At 35.3% G+C, this 23,880-nt stretch overlaps 1 protein-coding gene across 4 annotated transcripts in view; it reads left to right on the top strand.

The window, feature by feature from the left end:
• Positions 1-22,747, top strand: part of LOC149793360 (ATP-dependent RNA helicase cgh-1-like) — an 80,632-nt gene extending 57,885 nt beyond the window's left edge. For 3 of the 4 annotated variants that reach the window (XM_089967344.1, XM_089967345.1, XM_089967346.1), the window contains exons 9-11: positions 1,482-1,662; positions 5,718-5,871; positions 7,789-22,747. In XM_089967344.1, the coding sequence (XP_089823470.1) occupies positions 1,482-1,662; positions 5,718-5,871; positions 7,789-7,972 (519 nt within the window). In that variant the 3' untranslated portion in view covers positions 7,973-22,747. Of the gene's footprint in view, positions 1-1,481; positions 3,041-5,717; positions 5,872-7,788 lie in introns of those variants that run through there. The other variant, XM_089967347.1, reaches the window with a different exon arrangement.
• Positions 22,748-23,880: the final 1,133 nt, after the last annotated feature.

Genomic DNA, 23,880 nt, shown 5'->3' with positions numbered 1-23,880 from the left:
TGAAAATATTCCAAAGCTCTCATGGAGCCATCTAACACTCGGGTGGGTCCAGCTCTCTCAGAAAACTGAAACAAATCTTTGGTTTTCCAACTTCGTCCAAACAAAATTATGTGGAGCATACACTTTCTCCAGTTCAAAACCTTCAAAGTCCTCTTCATTGTCATCACTGTCACCCACAAGTGCATTCCATTGCCTCTCCAGACGCCTTCTCTCATTTTCATCCAACTTTACTAGGTCGAAATTGGTAAAATCCTGATAATTCAAAATCTAACACTTCACTCACTTTCTTCAAACTCTGCCATTTTGTATACAAATTTCACCATTCAGAATTAACTCATTAAAAGTGCCTACTTTGTTCGATATTTCTATTGAATACAAGCTAAACTCACGAGATAATCCAAATATAATATCTACATTACAAGTAGGAAGTTATTAGAAGTATCCCAAAATTTATATAGTCGGGTACTATAACATTAGAAAAGAAGACTGCCGCAGACCGGAAAACCAGTCCATTAGTGATGAAAGGGTTAAATACAAAGTCAATGAGAATATAGTAGATAGAAAACAAAATGCCAGGAAGATTTGAACTGTTATTGCCAGCTCCATTGTCTAATGCTTAATGGAAAGGAGTTGGGCCCTTATGATTTAGAAGTTGGAGCATTCCATACTCTTTCCCTTTCAGAATTTAACGATGGAGAACATGTAGAGAACTAGTGGGCAAATGATCATATTATTGCTCGATACCCTTGGCTATCAAAGATGGCAATGTGTCTACCGAGTTGATTTTATGGCCAATAAGTAGAGAAGTCTTTGAATGTCATGAATGATGCAAATTAAATGGTTACAAAAACAAAGAAACTTTTGCCAGGTGTAAAATAAAAGAAGCAAGACCCGTGCATCGATAGCAACAGGTTGTGTACACCAATAAATGGCTACCCAATGCCGACACCACATTGTTACATTGTTTCACTGAATTCGATTTTCATTAAACAGTAAACTTTGACATCACATCTCAACATAAATGTTAAAATATCTGAAATGGGGTTAACAAATGGAGGAGGAAACTAAGACTAACAGTCTTTGACTTTATCTTATAAATCTTACAAAACCAATAAAGAATTATACTGGGTCGATTTGAAATACGATTTGTAAAAATCCTTGTTTGTTCTAACTCTTTTGGGTAGCATTTAATTTTAGTTATTTACACGAATAACTCTGAGAGAACTTGGACATATTTGACTTCATATTTTCAAAATTTACATATAACATATATGCTGACTGGTGACAACTTAAACTTTCTTAACCATCAGACTACTAAAATTACGAAAACTACTACTGGGATACTAGCAAAATGATATTCTGTAGCCTTAGGCTAGCAAACAACTGCTAATTTCGAGCCCTGTCGACAGTGTTAAGGTGGTCTTTAATGTTTAATCTTTGTTGCTTATAATGTGCTTCCTTTTTATGTCTTTTCTCACCAGCTACAAATAAACCAATCCATTATATTCTGCAACTCAACCCAGAGAGTAGAGCTGCTGGCAAAGAAAATCACAGAACTTGGGTATTCATGTTTCTACATACATGCTAAGATGAACCAGCAGCACAGAAACAGAGTTTTCCATGACTTCAGACAAGGACTATGTAGAAATCTAGTGTGTTCAGGTACAGCCTTATTTCCCAGTTGCACTGTATTTACATTTTTGAAAAAGGACTTAGGATTCAAGTTGTTTGTTCCTGCCACTAAAAACTGGTCTACAGTAAAAAAAAAAAAAAAAATCTTATCTGTCCAGCACACAATCTCGCTACATCCTGCCCAGAAGTTTTTGGTGGATTTCCAAGAAATTTGGTTATTAAAGCTATATGATCATCTTTTAATCATGTACCTCTCCCCAGTTTTGGAGTTGTTGCACTTTGTCTTCTATCTCGATTCAGTGCCTGATGCAATATTGTTTGTACTAGTACTGCCATTTTTTTATGGATAGCTATGAAACTTGACATCGTCACCTGAAGATGCAAATGTCAATTTGCATGGTAGCTCATGCAAATTATTACGTTGAGTTATTGGCCATTTTGAGTGGTATCTTGATGCAGTATATTGTAGTTTTTATTAGTGCAACTAGCCTTGCAATTTTTAGCTCACCTGACCAAGTGAGCTTAAGGTATGTCTCTTTGTCCATCATGCATCATTCATCCAGTGTCAGTTCACAGTTTACATTTTCAACTCCACAAAATCTGCCAACTCAGTTTCAACCAAACTTGGCACAGAGCAACCTGCAGGATTCCCTATCAGGAAAAAGTCGGGAGAAATAATAACTTTTTTTCCTGATGTGAAAAGTCTTTGAATTTTGCAAATATTGACAAAAGTCTGGGAAAATTCAAGAATTTTCCTCCACAACTTGACGTCTGGAACAATTACGCAGTTGAGTCGTAACTGAACTGATCGTGAGTTAAATTTATTGAGTTCTAACGAGACTATTTGAAGGTTGTAGTATGGAGTATTTTGGGTGCTTGCCATTAATATATTTGTTGAGACAATCCAAATGCTCAGTGGATTAGATTTGTCTGGTAGACTTTTTGTTTCACAGACAATTCAAAATCTACCTTTTTTTTATGGAAGTTATGAAAACCAATCTAGACTCAACAAGAGGCCAACATGGTGGCCTTAAAGCGTAGCCGCTTTGCACATGGGCTAGCAAACTTAAATGTTGTTAAATCTAGATAATACCTTCATGAAATCAATGTGAATGCGTTGATGAAATTTGAGCTGGTACTAGCATTTCGATTCCTAGCCACACAAACGCACAGAATCTCACAACTGTCATTTTCAAATATTGTAGATACTGGTTGTAATAAAAATACAAAAATGAAAGAGCGCAAAATTTTCTGTATTTATTCCGAGACCTACTTCCAGAGTTTTGTTGTATCACGTGACTACTGAGCTGACGTGCCGTCTCACGCAGATAGCATACGAAGCAGGGTACGAGGCTATTCTGCTTGATGAATCAGACTGGCCAAGTAGTTATTCTCAAAATATGTTACAAAAGGTATCCGACGAAATTTTTACAACAACATTACAAAGGAGTTTGTTGCAGATATCACATAAATATTGGACTCAACGATGTCGTTGTGTGAAAGTTGTGAAGTCATTTGAGTATCAACGCAAATGGCGAGTACCGGCTCATGTTTCATCTATGCAGAGTTTCGTCTAGTCTGTCGGTGGATTAAAGACGTGACAATTATAATACTTGCCATTTTTGAGAAATAAATCATTTTGCTGTCGATTTCATGCAGTATAAGTCGATATAACATAGCTTACTATTGGGTCCAGCAAATTTAAACTATCTTACAGTGGCAGCAGATCCCACATATTTTATATTTAATTGCTCTGAAACCACACTCCTAAATGTCCAAATGTGAAAAATGGGGTTAGAATATTTGGAGGAAACCCGAATTAGAAAATGTTGAATCTCTAAGCTGAACTTTGGTATGAAACTATTACAGTGACATGTAACTTGAAGCATTAGTTTCAGATCTTAAATAGAATACAGGGGAAATTGTCATCCCTTTTATTATATATCAGGAAAGAATAAGAGCCCATGTATCAATGCCACTTTTGGGACTTGTTTATTGAACTGCAAGACCATTTGAATTTACAGAAAATTCAGTCCTTGTTTATACAACAATATATAAGTTTGAAGGTCTTTTGTCAAAATTTCAATCAATCCTTTTGTTAATGTTTTTAAATGATGGAATATTTTAAACAAATCATCTTAAGGAGTTTATGTTGGTGGGAAAATCTTGTTTGAGATTTTCTGGTACACAAATTCAGGTTTACACTTTTACTTTACAAGATAAAGATTCTTATACTTTGCATTTATTGGGTTTTTTTTCATACTGTGATAGGAAAGGTTTACTTTGTACAGCATGCACATATATTGCTCTAGAATTCTTTAGAGTTAAAGGTTTGAAAGGAAACAAAATAATTTGTGCTCATTATGTTGTTTCCACATAGCAACATAATGCAGGTCAGCAAAGCAAAGTTGGAATTTGTATTCTGTACACTGAAGTGGCTTTAAATGCCAATTTATAGGAATAAAGTCATATTTGTTTCATGTGACTCATTTTGTGATTTTGTACATGATCATGTTTTCCAACATATGTTTTGGAGAATCTTGAAAGAGAAACATCTTCAGATTTGGAAAAGACATGTTTTATAATCCAAAATTTTCTTTAATTCCTTCCAGTAATTATCATATGTTAACATTGAAAATATTAATTTCATCCGGGGAAAAAACCTAAAATTTACATTTAGAAAAGCATGGGAACCATGAACCTGGCATAATGGCTTTTCAAGTTCATACAAAAGATGCCAATCAATTATCCGTCAGATATGGCTGACATTGCTACATCTTCCAAATCATTGAACAGAGTAATCCAGACATGTTGAGCTACCATCCAATATGGTTGGCATTTCCAAAAAAGGGAAAGGTTTTAAAAGATGTTATCTTAAACCACTCACTAGAATTGGGTCAAACTTGGCAGAAAGCATCCTGGCACGAAGACCTTTCAAGTTGCTATTATATATGGCCAGTGTTACTAAAAGACAAAAATATTTCAATTACAGCTTCATGAAAATTACTTGATAAAAGCTTACCAAATCTGATGGGAAGCACCCTGGCATAAAGAGATTTAAGTTTCTTTACAAATGATGCTGATCCAACTAAAGATCTAGCCTCCTTTGCCAGCTATATTGAAAAACATTTGGATGAGAACTTCCAAACAACTGTGAAGCAGAATTTGACCAAGCATCAAATAAAATAACTCCAGATAACCTTTCAACAGAGCAAAGCTGTCGAATTGCTTTCGTCAACGTTAGTGTTTCTCTTTTTCTCTTTCATTAAGGAACATATTCCATCTATAACTGACTTCGGCATTCCTCAGCAACCATCACATTTCAGCCAACTAAATTGTAGTTAATGGCACTTGAAAAGGCGTTCATATGTTTGTATCAGAATTGGATACCATCTTTAAAAAGTATAGTATGACTACATCAGTTAGACTTTAATCGGTGGCAAAGTCGGTATGGGCTGACAAGTGCGCAAGAAATTCATGATAATTTGTCCTCGAGTCTACCATGGAACATGTTACACAATGCCATATATTTTGGAAGTAAAACATCAACCCAAACAACATAAATATTAGGGTGGATGTCTTGCATTGTGTGACTACCATGAATTCATGCCGCTTGAACAGATTAACTCCTTGTTAACCCCAAGTAAGTATATATAATTTGTTGATGTGTTTTTGAACAGCTTCTGAGTTGTGAATCTGGGGCTAGTGTCTAGGGACAGTTAGAGATTCATAGGATAATGCTGTTGTGTAAATGACTAGGCACATAGATAGTTATTCGATGAAAAAGATAAATGATGCCAAAAATTATCATTTGTATAGCAGCTGTGTGCTCCTTGATTTTCTTTGTAAACAACAATTTCAATACTTGTCATTTTTGTGTTCACAAGCTGACATACAGCAATTCCGGGCCTATATGGGCCTCTTGGAAAAACTGTGAACTGCTCTTTCAGCAATGTAATGCTTAATGATTGAAGAATTTTTGATAATCTGTATTCATTGCAGATAAAAAGGTAAATAAATTCTCCCTTCCGTTAGGTTGCATAACCTTTGTTTTTTAATTAAACCTTGATTTTATTTTATTTCAGATTTATTCACAAGAGGTATAGATATTCAGGCAGTAAATGTTGTGATAAACTTCGACTTCCCTAAACATGCTGAAACCTACCTCCACCGAATAGGCAGATCTGGGCGATATGGCCACCTGGGTATTGCCATCAACCTGATTACTTATGATGATAGGTATGGTTTTGATTTCTCATTAATTAAATACAGTTCTTCCTAATTGACCTTTGCACAATCCTTACTTTATCCAAAAAAGTGAAAAATTTTGCGTTTCCTACTTGAAGTACAAGAAAACTTTTTTTCTTGATGAAATGCAAGGAGTAGTTTCTGAAATATTTTAGTTCAGAGATTATATAATTCTCTTGTCCAGTTCTAGGAACTTCTCCATAGTGACATGTGGGAAAATGTATTTATTCTTGACAGCGCTCACATTATTTAGCTGCCAGTTTGTAATAAAGGAAAGCTATTTTACTACTCGGATGCCAGCATCTGCACTGATAAAAACATGTACACATGCAGTGGCGTCGTGCGGGGGGTGCGGACCGCACCGGGTGACACCATCTCGGAGGGGTGACACCAAAATGAAAAATTGCAAATTTTACAGACCACTCACTGCTCGGTCTAGTCAGATTTCATAAGCGGATAACCAATCATAGTTAAATACATGACTAGCAGGCACAGCAGTGGCGTCGCTAGGGGGATGCGGGGGGTGCGGACTGCACCAGGTCACACCAAAATGACATTACTAAGGATTCTGTATGGTCTGTTACGGAAGGAGGACCATGTGGGTGACACCATGAGCTACCGCACTGGGTGACACCAACCCGAGTGACGCCACTGTACACATGTACCCCATCACTGTTTCTGGGTCATTTTCTTTTTTTAGCTATCATGGATGTTAACAGCTCCTAAACTACTTTGAGGATGACCATGAAACTTTACACTCACTCTTCCCATGTTCGACTTGATCTTAAATAAAAATTGTGCAGATTGTTCTCCGGTTGCCACAGTGGTGCTCTCCTAAATGTTGTTATTGCTACTCCTCCCAAATGGATGGCTGTATCAACATTGGATTTTCACCAAAAGACTTCTTATGATAAGGAAATTGGTTTTACATCCACTTTATATATTAAAAAAAACTACTACACCTGAATGGATAGTCCTATTGACATTTGATTTTCGTCAAAAGACAAACTTTGTGCAAGGGCATTTGTTTTACATTCCTGGTGAAGTTTTAGCATTTAATGCCAGTTTTTGGCACACTGTATACCTAATGATATATACGTTGTATAGTGAAACTAGGTGATGGGATGCATCTTGAGGAGTAGTAGTACGCTTTTAAGTTTATTTTTCAAGCTTTATGTTAGAATCATTAGGCGTGATGATTGTATCCATTTCTATTAGAACCACACCCTTAAAAGAAAAGGTCATTTTGACCCAAGATTGTGAACCCCCTGCTGGCTCAAAAATTTAGAAGAGACCCATTCCACTCTAGCATATCACTGGAGTCCACTAATAGAGGCAAGAGCTGTGTTGGCTTCACGGTTTCATGCCAAAATCATCAAACTTGACTTCATGCATATCAATCATTACCATACTGTTTCAAAAACAAGGTCATTGTGACCTACATTGAATGTTATGTTTATCATAACACATCTGGAATCCAGTGAGATTTTCAATGCTTATGCACCAACTCTGTGTGCTGTTCCAGGCTGTAGCAAATCAGCATCTGGACACTGAGTGAAATATTTCCAGTTTGGAAAGACATAATGGCATTAATTTCCGAAGTCGTACAAATATGGATGACTGGCAGATTAAAAACTGCACAAGTTTTCTTTTAAACCACAGCTGTATACTTCTAGATGTAGAGGTAAAGTGGAGGGCTAGATTTGTTGAATTTTATTAATTAGTCTCAAGAAAAATGAATTGTGCCTTTATTGATATTGCAAAAGGTTTACCTTGCCAAATTTTGCACATAAACAGCTCAGGAAATTACAGTGCTGGAATATTGTATTAATAGTAGATTAAATTCTAGCAAACAAGTCCTCTTTGTTTTGTTTACAAGCAAACAACACATCTTTGTTTTGTTTACAGATTTGCACTACACAAAATTGAGCAAGAACTTGGTACAGAAATAAAACCAATTCCAAAGAACATCGACAAAGCATTGTATGTTGCGGAGTTCCACATGCAGTGCGAGTCTGCTGAAGAAGAGGAGGAGGGAATTTCAGACTCTGCCAGACTAGTTGGTAGCAGCATAGGAGCCTCAAAGAATTAGATGAGGGCAGCTGTTTCAGTATTCATCACATTCAACCAATCTTTTCATCATCCATTTTATGTGTACAGTCCCATCATAATGATGGATTCAGGAGTAGTCATTATCATCATCATCATTGTTGAATGGAATTGTCAAACTAGTCAAATGATCTCAGACTTTGTAAGGGGATTATTTTTCCGACACACACCCACCCACACAAACACAATTACATATCCCTCTATTTGAAGGCATTCTTTCAGTTTGAGATGCGCCAAGAAATGGAAGTTTAACACTTCCTAACCGTTTTTACACATTTTGTATTTAAGAAGCATATTCTTGTTATGTATTTGCTTCTATTGGTGGCAAAGTACTTTGTTGCCCATGCTGAAATTCTTTTACCAGTTTTTTGTACAATTAACACAAAATGCTTAATACATGTTAAGCTGCATACAGATTGTAAGGATGTGTGAACAATTTCAAACAGTATACACAGTTTGAGAGGAGGTTTTTTACAAGAAGTTACAAACAGAATAACCTTTGGAGTGTTGGATCGGGGTTGGGGAGGTTTTTTTTGTGTTGTTGTACAAATTCCATCAAAAATTAGAAATTTAACATGGTGGTGCTTACAAAGAAAAAAATTGCTTGAGAAAAACGTTTAACTGTGCCTTCAATTTCTCTCCTAGATTTATTTCTTAATTCACACTAATAATAATCCTGTGAATGCTGTTGTTGAGTATGATAGAGTACCACTAATGCCACATAAAACTTAATATTTTTTAAATACATTTTTCTTCCATATATACTACGAGATTTCATTAAAGCAAAACATGGACAGAATCAATTATTCACATCAGTTATGACCTGCTTCTATTCCATTGGGGTTGTTGGTTATCTCAAACACTTGTAAGAGCAGGGCTCTTAACTTCCATTGAGAATAATAGTGCATTTCCACAAGTTGCCGACAACAGAATGTCTCACCATTTGTTTTATTTATCTTGATATAGGATTTTAATCGTGCAAATTGTGCTGCAATATAAGTGAAACCAAGTTTAAAATCCATAACAATTGGACCACTCTTGGTCACGGTATGTCTCAAATTTGGCAAATGTTAAATGCTCTAAGCTATGATAAATTTAGTGCTGATTAAAACAAGTTGTTTTATTTAATTCCATATTGTCATTAGTACTCTTCTCATCATCTGATTGGCTTTTCTTTCCAAGATGAAATATTTAGTTAAGAATATTTACAAAGATGTCCACCATTCTGATTTTGGCAGAATTGTTGCTATTTTCAGCTTCATTGAGCCATTACAATCATGTCTCTCAGTTTCTGGATTTCAGGTCAGATGACATTTTAGATAGCTGAGCTGTAATGTGAACACCAGTACATAATTGTATTGTCTTGTTGCAGTTTATTTGTGACATCATACCTAAGTGCTTATATCATAAAAGCAGTTTAATATTGACCACTCAAAAATTACATCAGCTTAGTGTATTGATTGATCTGAAAAAAGTTTCAGAAAGACCTTGAAACAAAAGGACACAAAAGTGCAAAATTCAAAATGGGTTGTGCAAGGTATCAGTTCTGAAAGAAGACTAGGAAGTATGTTTCAACTAAAATTCGCTTTGATTCTGTAAGGTTTAATGCTTAAAAGAAAATAGAGACAAAACTTCAGAAATAAATTTAATGCTTATATCTTCTTTTCATTGGTTGGGTTGGTTTCAAAGTATGAAATGGCTAATAGAACAATGGATTAGTGAACTGTATGGATCCAGATTTGGCATCAGAACCACCTACATTTTTGTTTTCATTTCTACTTTGAAAAATATCAAAGGTGCTTAATAGTTTGCAAGTCTTGTCCATTTGAGTATTAGTTAATGCCAATATTTATTTCAGACTCTTGGAAAATCCATTTTTCTAGCTAAATCAAAGAGTACATTTTATTGCAAGTGCAGAACCTTTTTTCAGTTTTTGAAAGTTGTCAGATTGATGTAAAAGCCAGAGGTATGTATTATTAACAGTTTGGTATTATTATAGTATGTATGTGTGTGTGAGAGAGAGAGAGAGAATTGGTTGGTAGAATTGACCAGGTAGGTCCTTTTGTATTTAAGTAATTTCCTTCATTTTTCATTTCAAATGAGTATAGAAGTGATAATGACTCGCTACATTTTTCATTTCATATGAAGCTAGATAGATTGTACCACAGCAAATTTGTAAATAGAGAGATTTTGGAAATAATTTATTGTTAACAAAAACTGCCTTCATAGTTTGTGGTACAGATGTAAATATGCATAGATTACAACTTGTGTCATTGTGTAATCTGCTGAATTTGGAACCGGGGGTGGGGGGGGGGGTATGCGCAGATGCCTTTTGTATTCAAAGCAGAACTAAATGTGTTCATAATTCAGAAATCTTTCTACATGTCCATATATATATTTTAGGGTACACCAGAGACACTAAATATCAGATGGCTGTACCTTTATTTTTTCCATTTAACACGCATACACATGGACACGTGCATATTATGTTCTGGGATTTTGACGGTTGTGGGAGTATCACAGTATGTGAGGGAACACATTTTAGCTCATCAATTTCACTTTGCAAGTCCTTGACATTTAGTTACTTATGTTATATGGAGAGAAATGAGGGCATTTAATGCGATTAAAGGGAGCTTTTAGCCTTGAATTAAATATTACTCTACAGGTATAAATTAAATGTCGTACAAATTTGTGAGGAATTGTATGTATCAGGGATTTTTTTTATTCTCACAGAACGAAATTTTTTAAATTATCTTTTGACTTTTTATCTTTTGTCCATACATTTGTATTTCTGTTTCAAAGATAAAATCATCTTGTAGCTATAAAACCTACATATGATGTACTGTTCGACCTGTGAAACCAATTGGAGCCACAGTTGCCAAGTGGCCAAGGCGTCAATTCCCAACATTGGTTCAACCGAGATTGACTGATGTGTCTGTAGGCAAGCACTACACTTAACTTGACCTTGGCATAATTCAAACTGTTAATGTGCCATTACAAATTAAAAAAGCCAAAAGTTCATAAGAAAATGCTAAAAGGGTTAATATTAAATGTGATAACCTTAGAAAATGGTGTCTGAAGTTTTTTTGTGTGTGCAGTAGTTTTGGTACCAGTTGCTATGTAATGGTTTTTTTTTTTTATTTGCAGAATAAAAGTTTTTGAAAACGAACATTGGAATAAAACAAGCTTCAAATGTTGCATACATATTGAAAAGAAAGTGGAAAGAAAATGAAAGAATGTGAAGAGAAAAAGATATAAACATACAAATGCAGAAGTTTCCAGTTAAAATGTAAATCAAATTAATTCTTATTTCTATCTTGTGATGGTTCATAAGGCGAGCAGAATTGATGGCATTTGTATTTTTATTGTATATCCACCATGTTAACTGCTACTCTGAATTGCATCTTTTCATTAAAACTTTTTTTTTTAGTTTCCAACCTGGGCAGAACATCTTCCATTTTCAAAAATAAAATAATCAAGCTGCCAGGTGTGGATGCATGAACCTGGCTTGCTGGTGGAAAGTAATACATTGCATTATCATGACAAGCTGTGAAGGATGCCATTCCAAACACTATCCATATTCCCATCATGCCTTGTACTGGTGTGAAGGTGTTTGAAACTGTTAAGAAAGGTAGTCTATTCCAATATAGCTGACAGTTTTGATAAAAACCAAAAATGTATACTTACTTTATTCTTCATTAGTTGTATTTGTGAAAGATGTTAAACAGAGTATCAGTCTTGGTGCAGGTAATCTTTATACCATCACAGATGGTTTGATTTCCATAGTTTAAAGTTTTCTGTGATGTCCATGGTTTTCAGAATGTTGTAGTATTTCCTATATTAGGCACCCATCAGTTTTGTTGGTTTTTAAAAGCACCTTTAGCACATTGCAGGCTATATTATGCAGAGAAATGGCAGCTAAGCGTCTTTCTTAAGGACATGCAGTGGCAGCTAACCCAGGCTGGCATGCAAGAGTATCAGACTTGGAACATATGAATTACAATTCCAACACACTCCCAACTAGACTGCTGGCACGCATACGAGCAAATACAAATTGTAAATCCCCTCACCCCTCCATTGATTCACTTTCACATCATCATATTGTTAACGAAGGAAACTGTTCTTGTGCAGTTTTATTCACCAAATTGGTGCAAGGGCAAAATATTTACATAAAAATGCTTTGCCCGTTATTAACATTCAGCACAGTGCCCACCTCACAAGCTTAAAGAAATAAATTAAGCTCAGATCAGTCCAATGTAATCCAAAAAGACTAGTTGGGTGCATAGCTTTCATGACAAGTCAGCCCCATGTAATCTAAAAAGACTACAATAGCTTTCATATGACAAGTCAGCCCCATTTAATCCAGTAAGACTAGTTGGGTTCATTGCTTTCATGATAAGTCGGTCCCATGTAATCCAAAAAGGTTAGTTGGGTGCATAGCTTTCATGACAAGTCAGTCCCATGTAATCCAAAAAGACTAGTTAGATGCATAGATTTTATATGAAAAGTAGACCAAATTGAATGCCATTTATTTGGTACTGAATTGCCTCTAGTGCTAATGTGCTATTAAACATCACTTAGTTGATCAGTCAATCCTGGGCATTCAGTTTGCTTAAGACCCAAAAAAAATGATTGATGTAAAAAAGTACAGAATTTAAGTGATACACGTACCTGGAATTGTTGTGATGGTTTCTTGAACAGATTTTACCAAAGTCCATTGGGGTGGGTGGTTTTTTTTTTTTTTTTTTTGTTTGTTTTGTTTTATTTTTTAAATGAAAAAGGAACTTGACTGTACACCTTCAGCCTGCAACTGTTCATGAGTGGGGATTTTGCAGCTGTGAAGACTACATATTTATACACATACATTTGAGATTTCTATATTTTTGTATGAAAGAAATGTGTTACTGGCTCTGATTGGAATTCATATGAGAGGATATATTCAAGTGAAAAACACAGGCTATGAAGAATGGACATTTAGGTCCAGAGATTTTCATTGGTATTCAAATAGTTGAGGATAAACCTTTTTTAAAAAAAGGCTCATTTTTGAATGAGAAGAAGGAAATGTGATTTTTTTAAAAGCCAGATTCTGGAACAGTGACATTTATCATAAAAAAAATCTAACAAAAAAGAAGTTAACAATGTAGAGTTTATTCAGTGGACGGTTTATTCTTCATTGGATGAGTGTGTCACATTATACAAAAAATGACAGGCATCAGAAGAAACTTGTAAGCTTCATGATGAAAAACTGAGAAATGACTGGAACTGAAAAGTGATGTATTTGTTTGGTTGCATTGCATTAAGGAGCATTTCACTTGAGAAGAAAGTTGTAAATTCCATATTCGACAGAGAACAGTTATTTCTATCAGGCTTATCAGTTTCTGCATGGAACAGACTGGATTCAGCCTTCATCAAAATTTTGGAAATGCAGAATGAAATGCCTGTGTTTGAAGAGAACAGCTTAAACATTGACTGGAGAGCAGCTCCACATCAGGAGATTTTTTTTTTTAATGCACCAGACAGAGACTGGTTCTTCACATAGTATAACAGTAAAATTGTTTATCTGTTAACCATTCTGAAGCTGCAGTGCAATCAGTCATTTTGGCATCTCATATTCTGACGCAGTAAATTTGTGCTGTATCATGCCTGTGACTTATTTGGACTAAAGCCAATTTTTTAGCCACGTGACACCACTTTTCAAAGATGTAACTGGTAAAGCCATCGTCTTTGTGTCGTAATCTTACAGGAGAAAGAGGGATTATTTAATGGACTGTGTACACAGAAAAAGAGAAGTGCTCTGAACTGGAGGATATTGAAAATTTTGTGGTGTTGGTCATTTGGATCTCTAAGATGTCAAAATAGCTAAATATTGTGGAATCAGAGTACAGATGTTACACTTGGAGTGTAAAATTCTCTTCCGGAATAATGTGTGCCGATATGGGAAACTGGAGTATAGATAAAGTCTTTCAAGAGATGTTGATGATCTTGCATTACTTCATTCAAGGAAGGCAACTCAACATAAGCTGAATTTTCCAGTCTCCATGTGCCAACAGTGCTTATTTCCATGACAATTCATGTTTCCTTCTGAAAACACAAAGAATATATCCATGTTTATTAAGAATTTACATCATGCAAGTCATCATTTACAAGACATCTTCAAAGAATTTATCATGGTTCAATTGAATTTCCAGCATCATGGAGTAGTTTACATTGTGCATCTCTTTGTTTAATGAGGGGAAAAGGAAAAGTTGAAAATGAATATTATAATGGTCCACATGACCAGTCCTTCATACGACTGGTAGATGGGCATGCTGGAACATAAAAATGGTTTGCAGGACCAGCTGGACTTTTCACGCCTATTAACAAGCCAGCTGTGTTTGCACCTATAATATAATATCAGACACCAATTTCTGTGTTTATACTTGGGCCTTCTGCCATGGCAACTATACAAATGCAGTGTGCAGTAACTGAACAGCAGTGGAATGCTGTTTAGGTAGGAAGTTGCTTGGAAGAGGTTATAATGTGCTTGTAGGTGTGCCAAGACTTCTCCTATAGATTGATGTATGAAATGCATGATCTTTTAAGTCTTCACATGTAAAGTAATGTGAATAAACAAATGACAGGTTCATTCTTAATGTACACAGTTGCATTATTTGCATTAGGGTGTGCATTTGCCGCTAAAACAACACCTGAAACTCAGGACTTGCTTGTTGTATCTTTAAGAAGATACATTGCATTGTCTACCATTTACAAACCTTGTAGGTGGGGTCTCAGCACAACCAGGTCTACAATGTGAACTCTTCCAAGTGACCTAAATACAATTGGTTAGAAAGGCTGTCTTGAATCGCTGTTTGCAGGCACAGAGAACATTGCATTTTATAGATGCCATAAGGAACACAAAGCCGTCAATGCTTGCAAAGACTACAAGAAAGAGTGGTCATAAGATTTATATGAAAAAATTATTGTTAGTCAATAATAATGTTCAGTAATTATTTTTTGGATGCAAATTCCACTTTTAACTCCTCCAAGAGGGTTTTTGTTGCATCCATCTTTGTTATTTGTAGTTTTAGTCCTTCTAATGTTCTGTTTTTGATGGCATGTTTGCGAGTGAACGTTTTGTATACTGGAATTTATCCACTGCATGTTCAGCTTAGTAAAACTCGTTGAATTCATGCTTTTCTTCTAATATGAAGACTCGCAAGGACACAATTGCTTGCCTGAAAGTTAAAAAATAAATTACAATCATTTCTGAGAAAAGTGCATAGTTTTCACCATTTCAATGTTGCACGTTTACTGAAATGTGAAGAGGACATTTTATGTTCATTGGTCCCCATGCAACAATCAGAACATGGGGATTTATAAAATTCAGTGAGAATTGTGGTTTGGGTGGGAAAATGTCACCTCTGCTCACTCAAGGTACAAGACTGCCTTTTTGATTTTATATTTTGTCAAGCTTCCAAGTTCATGCTGAATATATAGCTTTAAACTTGGGAATAATCTGAAATGAGAGGCAAGTCATATTTGATTGGCTTTATTTGTAGTGCTTTCTTGAAGAAAAGAAAGCCAATCTGAACTGGAAAGGATATTTGCAAAATTTCCATCTGAAATGTTGATCATGATCATTTTTCCATTGTGCTCATTGAAACAAATATTTTTGTTACTTTTATTAAAGAATGTAATGTTATTTACTAATTTAAATCAATTCTCATTAGAAATTTTGCTGTAACAAAGTATAAAAAATAATGGCAGCATTAAGAAACTATTGTTGATTGATGAATGTGAATAGAATGCAAGTTTGTGGAGTAATGTCTGTAGCAAGTGGCAACAATTCTGACCTTTTGATCCAGCAAAGATGATGTGGGGAAAACGGTCTCAAGATTCAACTTTTGTTCAACTCGCTACGAAAAAAGTTTGGCAAGTTTAATGATATTTCAATTGCCCAGGATTAATCCAAAGGAATTGTTGCCCCTTAGCCTACAGTTTCATGTCTGTGCAGTTTTTGAATCGATCAGTGTGTGAAAATCTGTCATAGCTTATCAAGTTAGATAGATTTTTACTATTAAATCTCCGGTCTTCATAGTGAATTTTGTATTTCAGTCTGTCCAGTCAACACAAGCTTCACTTAGTTTACATAATCTTTTCAAAGTTTTTTTGTGACTGATTACAATACCTTCTAACAATTAAAATGTGCAGTTCATTAAAAAAAATCAAATCCCAAACTGAGCATCTCAGCCAAATGTTGAAGTTGTGAAAAATGTTTAGTTGAAGTTGTGAAAAATGCTTTGTTTAAGCAATCAAAATTCTGTCATTGTTTTATTCTTTTGAAAGCGCAAGTGGAAGAAAATGTCAGATGTCACTTTATGGATGTGTTGAATAATTTCAGTAAATCATGTGCATGAACCTTGAAATATATCTAAAGTGTCTGACATGATTTTACCAGTATACATTTGTCTTATGTACGGTGGGAAAGCCATAGTTACAGCTCTTACCTTCCTTTCCTTTACTCCAAATTTGTACATTTTATGTACTGTTCAGTTCCTGCATTTCAGTTTGATTTTACATTTGTGCTTTGGTTAGCTGTAACTATTGCTTTCTCACATTTTATGTTCTTTGTTTATCAGTATGTTGCAGATGCTGTGGGTCTCTGTCACCTATCCACCAGACTTACTATTATGATTTTGTTCCTGTCATTAATTTGCTCTTGCTCAATGGTCTGACCAGGTGACGCAGCTCATTCAGCATCGCCAACCTTTGGCTTTAATGAATTTAGGATTTTCACAGTCACGGAACTTATTTAAAATATTTTTGATTTGTGGAGTGATGTTTACAAGATAAAACTTGATGTGCTGACCACAATGTCAATGTTTGAACATATGTAGCTGAGGCAGATCTTTGTTCAAGTTTTAATGAACATGATCTAGGTTTTTATACTCCCACTATAAGGCTATGCTTATAATGTTGTCCATCCTTCTGCACAGTAAACTATAAGTTATCCAATATCTACAGTTACCAAACTTTGTGGATGATTTGCACATTGGGTAAGGAAAATGCCAATCAATTTTCAAGTCATAGGTCAGGGTCTCTGAAATAATAAAATCGTGTCTGCAGAATAGCATTATCATCACGTTGTAGAGGGTTTGCCTTTGGAATAAGGAAGCAGACTGCTCGGATTGGGGTGGGTGGGTCAACTGATCAAGTTTACTGATGAAATATGGTTTCCACACGATAACATTAGTTGTACATCACTGATCTGGACCAAACTTGATGAATGTCTGATTCACTGGCAGAAGACAAAAAGGTTTCTGCACTAGAATTTCAGTTCTAACAATGTACCTTGACCAAAGTCTTGCTCATTGGGTAAAAGCTGTACAGTAAAATATAGTTGGGACCCAGAGAAGTGATTTAGAATTTTGTATGGTTTTCATTTGAATTTGGAATAATCCGAGTACTCTGGCATATACAAGTTTTTAAAATGTGCCTTTCCTGAGTAACTTGTCTGTTTAAATTAAACAGCCCAAAGAAAAAAGTTCACTGATTTTGGTGTTCAGTGGTCCGTGTTACTGACGGAATGAACAAAACTAGATTTTGCATTATGGCATGTTCTAGACTTCATTGAGAAAAAATGTGAAGGTCTTTCATTTTCATTTAAGTTATTTTAGTGGCCTATTGATGCAGAGGTCAGAAGATTTAATATAAAGACCCTTTCTTACTCGAAGAAAAATTGGTTCATGGAACTACTTTTGTTATAAAGAAAGATTCTTGGGTTTTAAAGTCATGGCAAGGGCAAAAAGAAAATGGCTTCTGCATGCATGTTCACTTGACGGCCACATACCTCAACCAAATGTCCCGATCATCAAAACGAGCTGTGCCAGTGCCTACATAAAGGGCTGTTAACAAGTTACTGTTCACAGTACGCATTAGATGGATACTTTATATCAGGTTGTCACAAATTGGTGAGGAAAATGTGTAGAATACTTATCTGCAGTCATTGAAGCCATAGGTTGGATTGGTGGGGTGTTTTTTTTTTTTTTTTGCCACATGTAAGTTGATCATATTGATTCTGCAGTTCAACTTTTCATTAGAATATTTATTCAGACTTCTGTGTCTATTTTAATCTGCGTTTCGGGAGTGAATATTTTAATGAAAGGTTAAAACCCATGGTCAATTTGTCAACCAGTCGGCTTAGTTTGAGAGGTCTTGAACTAAGCTGTTGATGGATCTCGTGTGAGGTCTTTCGATTCCAGCAACTTTGATGCAACTTGCTTCTTCATAGAAATTACATAAGCAAGTTCTACAAAGTTTGGATATTAATGGAAGACTTGGGGAAATTTAAGACCTCTGTTTTCTGAAGTTAAGTGCAATGTATGCTAACTTTAACCTTTATTGGAATTTTAAAAAATGTAGAAAATGAGTAACATGGTAATCTTCTTTTGTCACATGCATTGCATTTCTGCAGAGAACACAGCAGTAGATTATGTCAGGTATATAACCTGATTGGTATTTATGGACTTGTTACAGCTTAACAATTAGATTTTATGAAAAATGCAAGAAATTGGTATAAATGTATAAAAAGGTTGGGTACAAGATAATCCTGACTATTTTCGGTCATTTTACACATGCATCATAAAGTAAAGTGGAATAATAAAGCACAGCAAAATATATTTTGGGAATCAAAAACTTGGCTGCTTGTTTGCTGAATAAATATTATGGTCTTAGTAAGAAACTAGTGTTATGTGGCCTTTCATAGACAAGCAGATTTTTTTGTATAGAACAAAACATGCAGATTCTTTTGTATGTTTGGTGGGACCAAATAAAAAGCTGTGATCAGATTCTTAAAAGGGGCAAAAGTAAGTTGTCTTCATGCTGACTTTTCTGTTATTCTGTAAAATGAGAAGTAGCTAAGAAATATTTTGCTCAAATTAATATTTTTACCTGCTGCTGAATTTCAGATTATACAAGTAGCAGCATATCTTAATCAATGAAAAAGTTTGTCATTGTGCAAAGTTCACAGCTAATTTAGTTTTGGTTTGTGATCTCATCAGAAAAAAACCTTTATACTAATTCTTGGATGAATGCTTTCAATAGTGTAGTGTTATCAACACAAGTTCATCTGTAAATTTAGACTCACATGCACAAGCATGCTGAGATACAATCGTCACTTTGTTTCAGTGGCATCAGCAATGTTAAAGTTTTGTGTTTAAGTTTTTCAAAATCGGAAATAGTGGCTATACAGATAAGCATCTTTTTTAAAAGTGCAAGACACGAACGAATTGTAATCTCAACCTACCTGTCATTGAGAAAGCAATATTATCTGTGAAAGAAAGAGACAGAGGTCTGTACCTGTAAAATACAAAACTCTTGCATTTTTTAAATGTGTACAATGACCATTTTTCTCGCAAACAGTGAGGGGAAAAAAATTAAATACAAATATGTATCTAAAGGGAAGAAAGGGGGTTCTCCATGCATGTTGCTTCTCTGTTTCAACATTTTCTATGGTAGTGCTGCAGATTGTAATGGAAAATTCAAATGTAACAAAAATTTTGAATCTACCAAAATTTTAGCGTAACTTGCGTCTGTAAATCTGCTTATTCATCTACTTGACCACATTTTAATTCTTTGATTAGGCATTGCTTGAGATGAAGGAGCCTTCAGTAATCACCTTTTCCATCTGTCCACCCATTCTCACTTCTTGGAACCATGAAAGCTGTGCTGCACATAATTAAATGCCTATGACTGATGTACCTTTTGAGGGGTTTTAATTTTCTGCTCGAAGTTTGATGAAGTCATTGGCCCTTTTTCTAAAATTTTTTACATAATACTTATGCAGCATAGCTAAGGAACTGTTTAGCATATTCCAATGAATTTGGTGTTTACATTGAACTAGATGTGCATTTTTGGGTTTTGTCTCGTCAGTTTCAGTTTTAGTTATGCTGGTCATAGACCAGAAGAGCTTATGGCCAGCCTATTTTGTGTCATCTGACACTCATCGCTACTCCTAAACTACTTAGGATTGCCAAGAAACTTTACATACATGTTAATCTAAGATTTAGTTAGCCCTGAATAATAGAGTACTGCTTGCACATACAGTATGGCCACCACATCAGCTATCTGTAAAATCTTGTTATTGCTACTCCTCCTAAATGAATGGTCATATCAGATTGGGGTTTTCACCTAACATCTTGTAATAATGTCTGGTTGGTCCTAATTGAAAATTGCGTCAATCTGACAACCATTATTGCTACTTCTGGTCACGTCAACATTGGGAGTTCTCTAGAACATTTGATGTCTAGTTGGTCCTAAATTAAACCAGTTCCACTTGGCCATCTTGAACATCTTGTTACAGCTACTTCTGAATGGATGGTCGTTTTAGCATGGGGTTTTCACTGAAAGACATGCTGTTTAGTTGGACATAAAAGAAAATGATGGCAATCTAACATACAGCATGGCAGTCAAATTGAAAATCTTTTTATTGCTGCTCCTTCATAAATGTACAAAAAAAGATTTCAGCCAAAGACTATGTTGTCCATTTGGACCTAAATGAAAATACAAACTTGACAAATTAGGTGTTTTACATCACTTCTATTTAGGCATTGTGGGATTGTGAACTACATGTCTAATTTGTTTTGGACAGAGTTAAGGTCCAGTTTTCTAAATATGTAAACTTGGAATGACACTTAGCATAGCTCAGGACTCGTGGAACTTAAATCTAATGTGGGTTAGAACATGGCCTTGTTCATGGTATATTTTTCTTTGTGCCATTTTGGACAGTTAGGTCCTTGCAATTCAGCTGCATATCTTTACAGGTAATGTTTCTTGTAATCAGCATAACTAAAAACCAGCATATGATGAATTGTGATCTGACCATATTTTCATGGACCTATGGAGGTCCCTAGTGGCTGAGTGGTCTAAAGCACTCGCTGTCATGGATTACTGCCATCTCACCTGTCTGCGTGGGTTCGAGTCAGATTTTGCCAATGTGGGCATGTGTGAAAGCTTGCCAGTAGCATCTCATGGGTTTCTTCTTCCACCATTAATACTGGCCTCCATGTATAGCCTATAGCCTATCGTGTGCTGAAAATTGGTGTGAAACCCAACAACAACAACAAATCATAGACCCATGTGTCTTGTCTGTCTCAGAGTTGTTGATCAACATCGTTACTTGGTCTTTAAATAGTTTGTTGCTTGTATTGGCGAGACCATAAAGGAGTTGGATTGCAAGCGTTAATTAGAGAAGACATTGCCCCTGAATGCACATCTCCTAAATTTGGTTTCATAACAAAATGTATGCTCTTGCAGACCTTTGGAGCTAATTTCAGTGATTGCATTGCATTGCTAATATTGGAGCACTCTGCTCTAGATGTTTATTTTTTTTTTAAAAAGCGATTGTTGCTGATCCATGGTTTATCTTAAGCCTGCTCTTGACATGTTTTAGCATATTTTTCAGTAATTTCGTATTTGTAATCTTTCAGGTAAGGTGTCGATGGTGGAATTTATGCAAGTTTGATGCCAACTTTCTCAGAAAGGTTCAAGCTTGTGTTGCTGATCAGACAGGTTTTCCACATTTTTGATAGTTTCATCTGAAAAAAAACGTCTGTAACCAAACTCAACAGACATCCTGTGGAATAAAGAAAGTTGTCTTTTTGAGAAAAAAAATTGAATAATAATATTATTAAATTGCAAGAAAAACAGAAAACTAAAGGTTTTACCATTGTGAATATCACACATTTTTTGTTCTTTGATATCTAAGGAGTGGGGGCCTAAGAAATGTGAAACAACAACTTTAATTTTCATTGCAGTGTTACAAATTATGAATAGTTTATTTGAATTGCTGTTACCAAAATAAGATCTTTTGGATGAAAACTAGTTACTATGCTCTATCCGAAGATAGCAAATGTGAAAATGTTTCATTGATAGACTGTACAAGTAAATGAAGACCCATGTAGCTGGTTATGACACAGATGTGGATAATTTGTATTCTGATCAGTGGTGCAAGTTTACATTCTGATAAGATCAGATCTTTTTATGACTGGAGTGCAGTCGTCACCCCAAAAAATTGTTTTTACAGAGTTTAGTAGATTATACTTTTCTGTGTTCGCATTGCTGTTACTTTCAGATAGTAATGAATCGACATGCATAATAGGACTGAGAAAATTGTTTTCAGGAAACAAAAGGGGAAAAGGTTATATTGTTAAATGTAAATTTTTACTGACTTTAATCATGGAATTGATTTTTTATTTCAAGCCTAGGTTATTTTGAACAAAACAAACACTATTTGATTAAGAACACATATATGTTGAGCATTGCCTTTGTGGCTTTTTTTTGTGTGCCTTTGCTCAAACATTTCTAAACACAAGTCATTTTAATGTAATTTTTCACAGCAATGAAAAAGAAATGTACTGCCAGTAATTAATACTACATATTAGACTTTTTTTAATTGAGTTTTGCCATCGGTAAACTAAGTGTAAACTATAAAAGATGTAGTTATTTTTGGAATACACAAGAAATGCATGTTCAGCATCTAAACGATTAACCTATTTGGAGATCACATTTCTTACCAAATGTTTGTGGAATCTGTCTTGCCAGAATTTATTATATTGGAGCTGTGATGGCACTGTAGTTACTTCAGCTGTGTTTGGTAGAATTTCTACTCGAGAAATGAAGTACAAGAAAAAATGTTAGAAGAACCATATGTACTAATTCTTTAAGCCAAGTTGCACAAATGTTTCAGCCTCTGTCTCTAAATAAAAAATTACTAAATTCATTTGTTTCTTATCTATCACCCATTTGCACTTAATCGTTTGAATAAACAGTTTACATGTCTCTTCACACATCTTCCTTCCCATATTACAAATATGTAAGGAAATGAGACCTTGGTTATGTGGTAAAGGTCCATTCGTCCATTTGTTAAATACACAAGGGGTATTTAACAAGTTCTGAATATATTTTTGTTACTTGGAACCTGTAAATGAATTTAATGATAGTCGATATTGAAAATAAGATCCTATAAAGTGATCTTTAGTTGCGTAACGTGGGTAAATGACATGGACGTACAAATGTTAGAGAAGCAGAACTAATCTCTTACTGAGCAAAGAGCATGCCGTATAATTCGTGCATTATTAATGTAGGCAGACTTGGGTAAAGTTTAGTTTTACTTTGCCATATCGTACGATTTAATATCGATAATATGTTAGTCAATACTGATTAAATGGAAAAGCCGTGTCCAAGCTAAATCCTTCTGTTCCAGAAATTCCTAAACCACTCTCATCGACCCAGCCTGACATATGACATCAGCCCATACACAATGGTGAATACACATTCTTTTTTTCTGACGGCATCTCTAGTTAGACGTGGGAAGGGGGGGGGTGACTTGAAATAAAAAGTACTATAGTGATGTTTATGCTATGTCAAAAGCGGATGCAGAGTGGTCTAAGGCGGGTTCTAGTCTCTGGTTATGCCAGTGTGGGTATGTGAGAAAGATGCCAGTAGCTTCCCATGGGTCGGTAGTTTTTTTCCAGGGTTTTACCTGGTTTTCCCTCGACAAGTTGTGCTGGCCGCCATGTATAGCCTATCTTGAACATTGACATTAAACCCAAAACAACCGCATCGTGAAAGTAGGAAATAAGTGTTCATTGCCAACTCTCTATGAATCCTTTAGATTTGTAGTGTGCGCACCATAACTAGAATCGACTGCTTCTCAATAAATAAATGAGGAAAAGATCTTCCAGGAGAGAATTTATCACCCGTAAGGAGGTAACTATGTCTTGCAGGATTGATTGCACTTCCCAGAATAAGAGGGAAGAGCAACAGCAGCCAAAAAATAAGATGGTCTTCTTTAAAGAGGGTGATACCTATTAAGTGCTATAAGCTTGCTGGATCTCATGGCTGCAACCCACC

This window comes from Sinohyriopsis cumingii, chromosome 8 (genome assembly GCF_028554795.1).
Source record: "Sinohyriopsis cumingii isolate HCF-2022 chromosome 8, ASM2855479v2, whole genome shotgun sequence".
Taxonomy (NCBI): domain Eukaryota; kingdom Metazoa; phylum Mollusca; class Bivalvia; order Unionida; family Unionidae; genus Sinohyriopsis; species Sinohyriopsis cumingii.
This window is presented reverse-complemented; position numbering and strand designations above follow the sequence as displayed.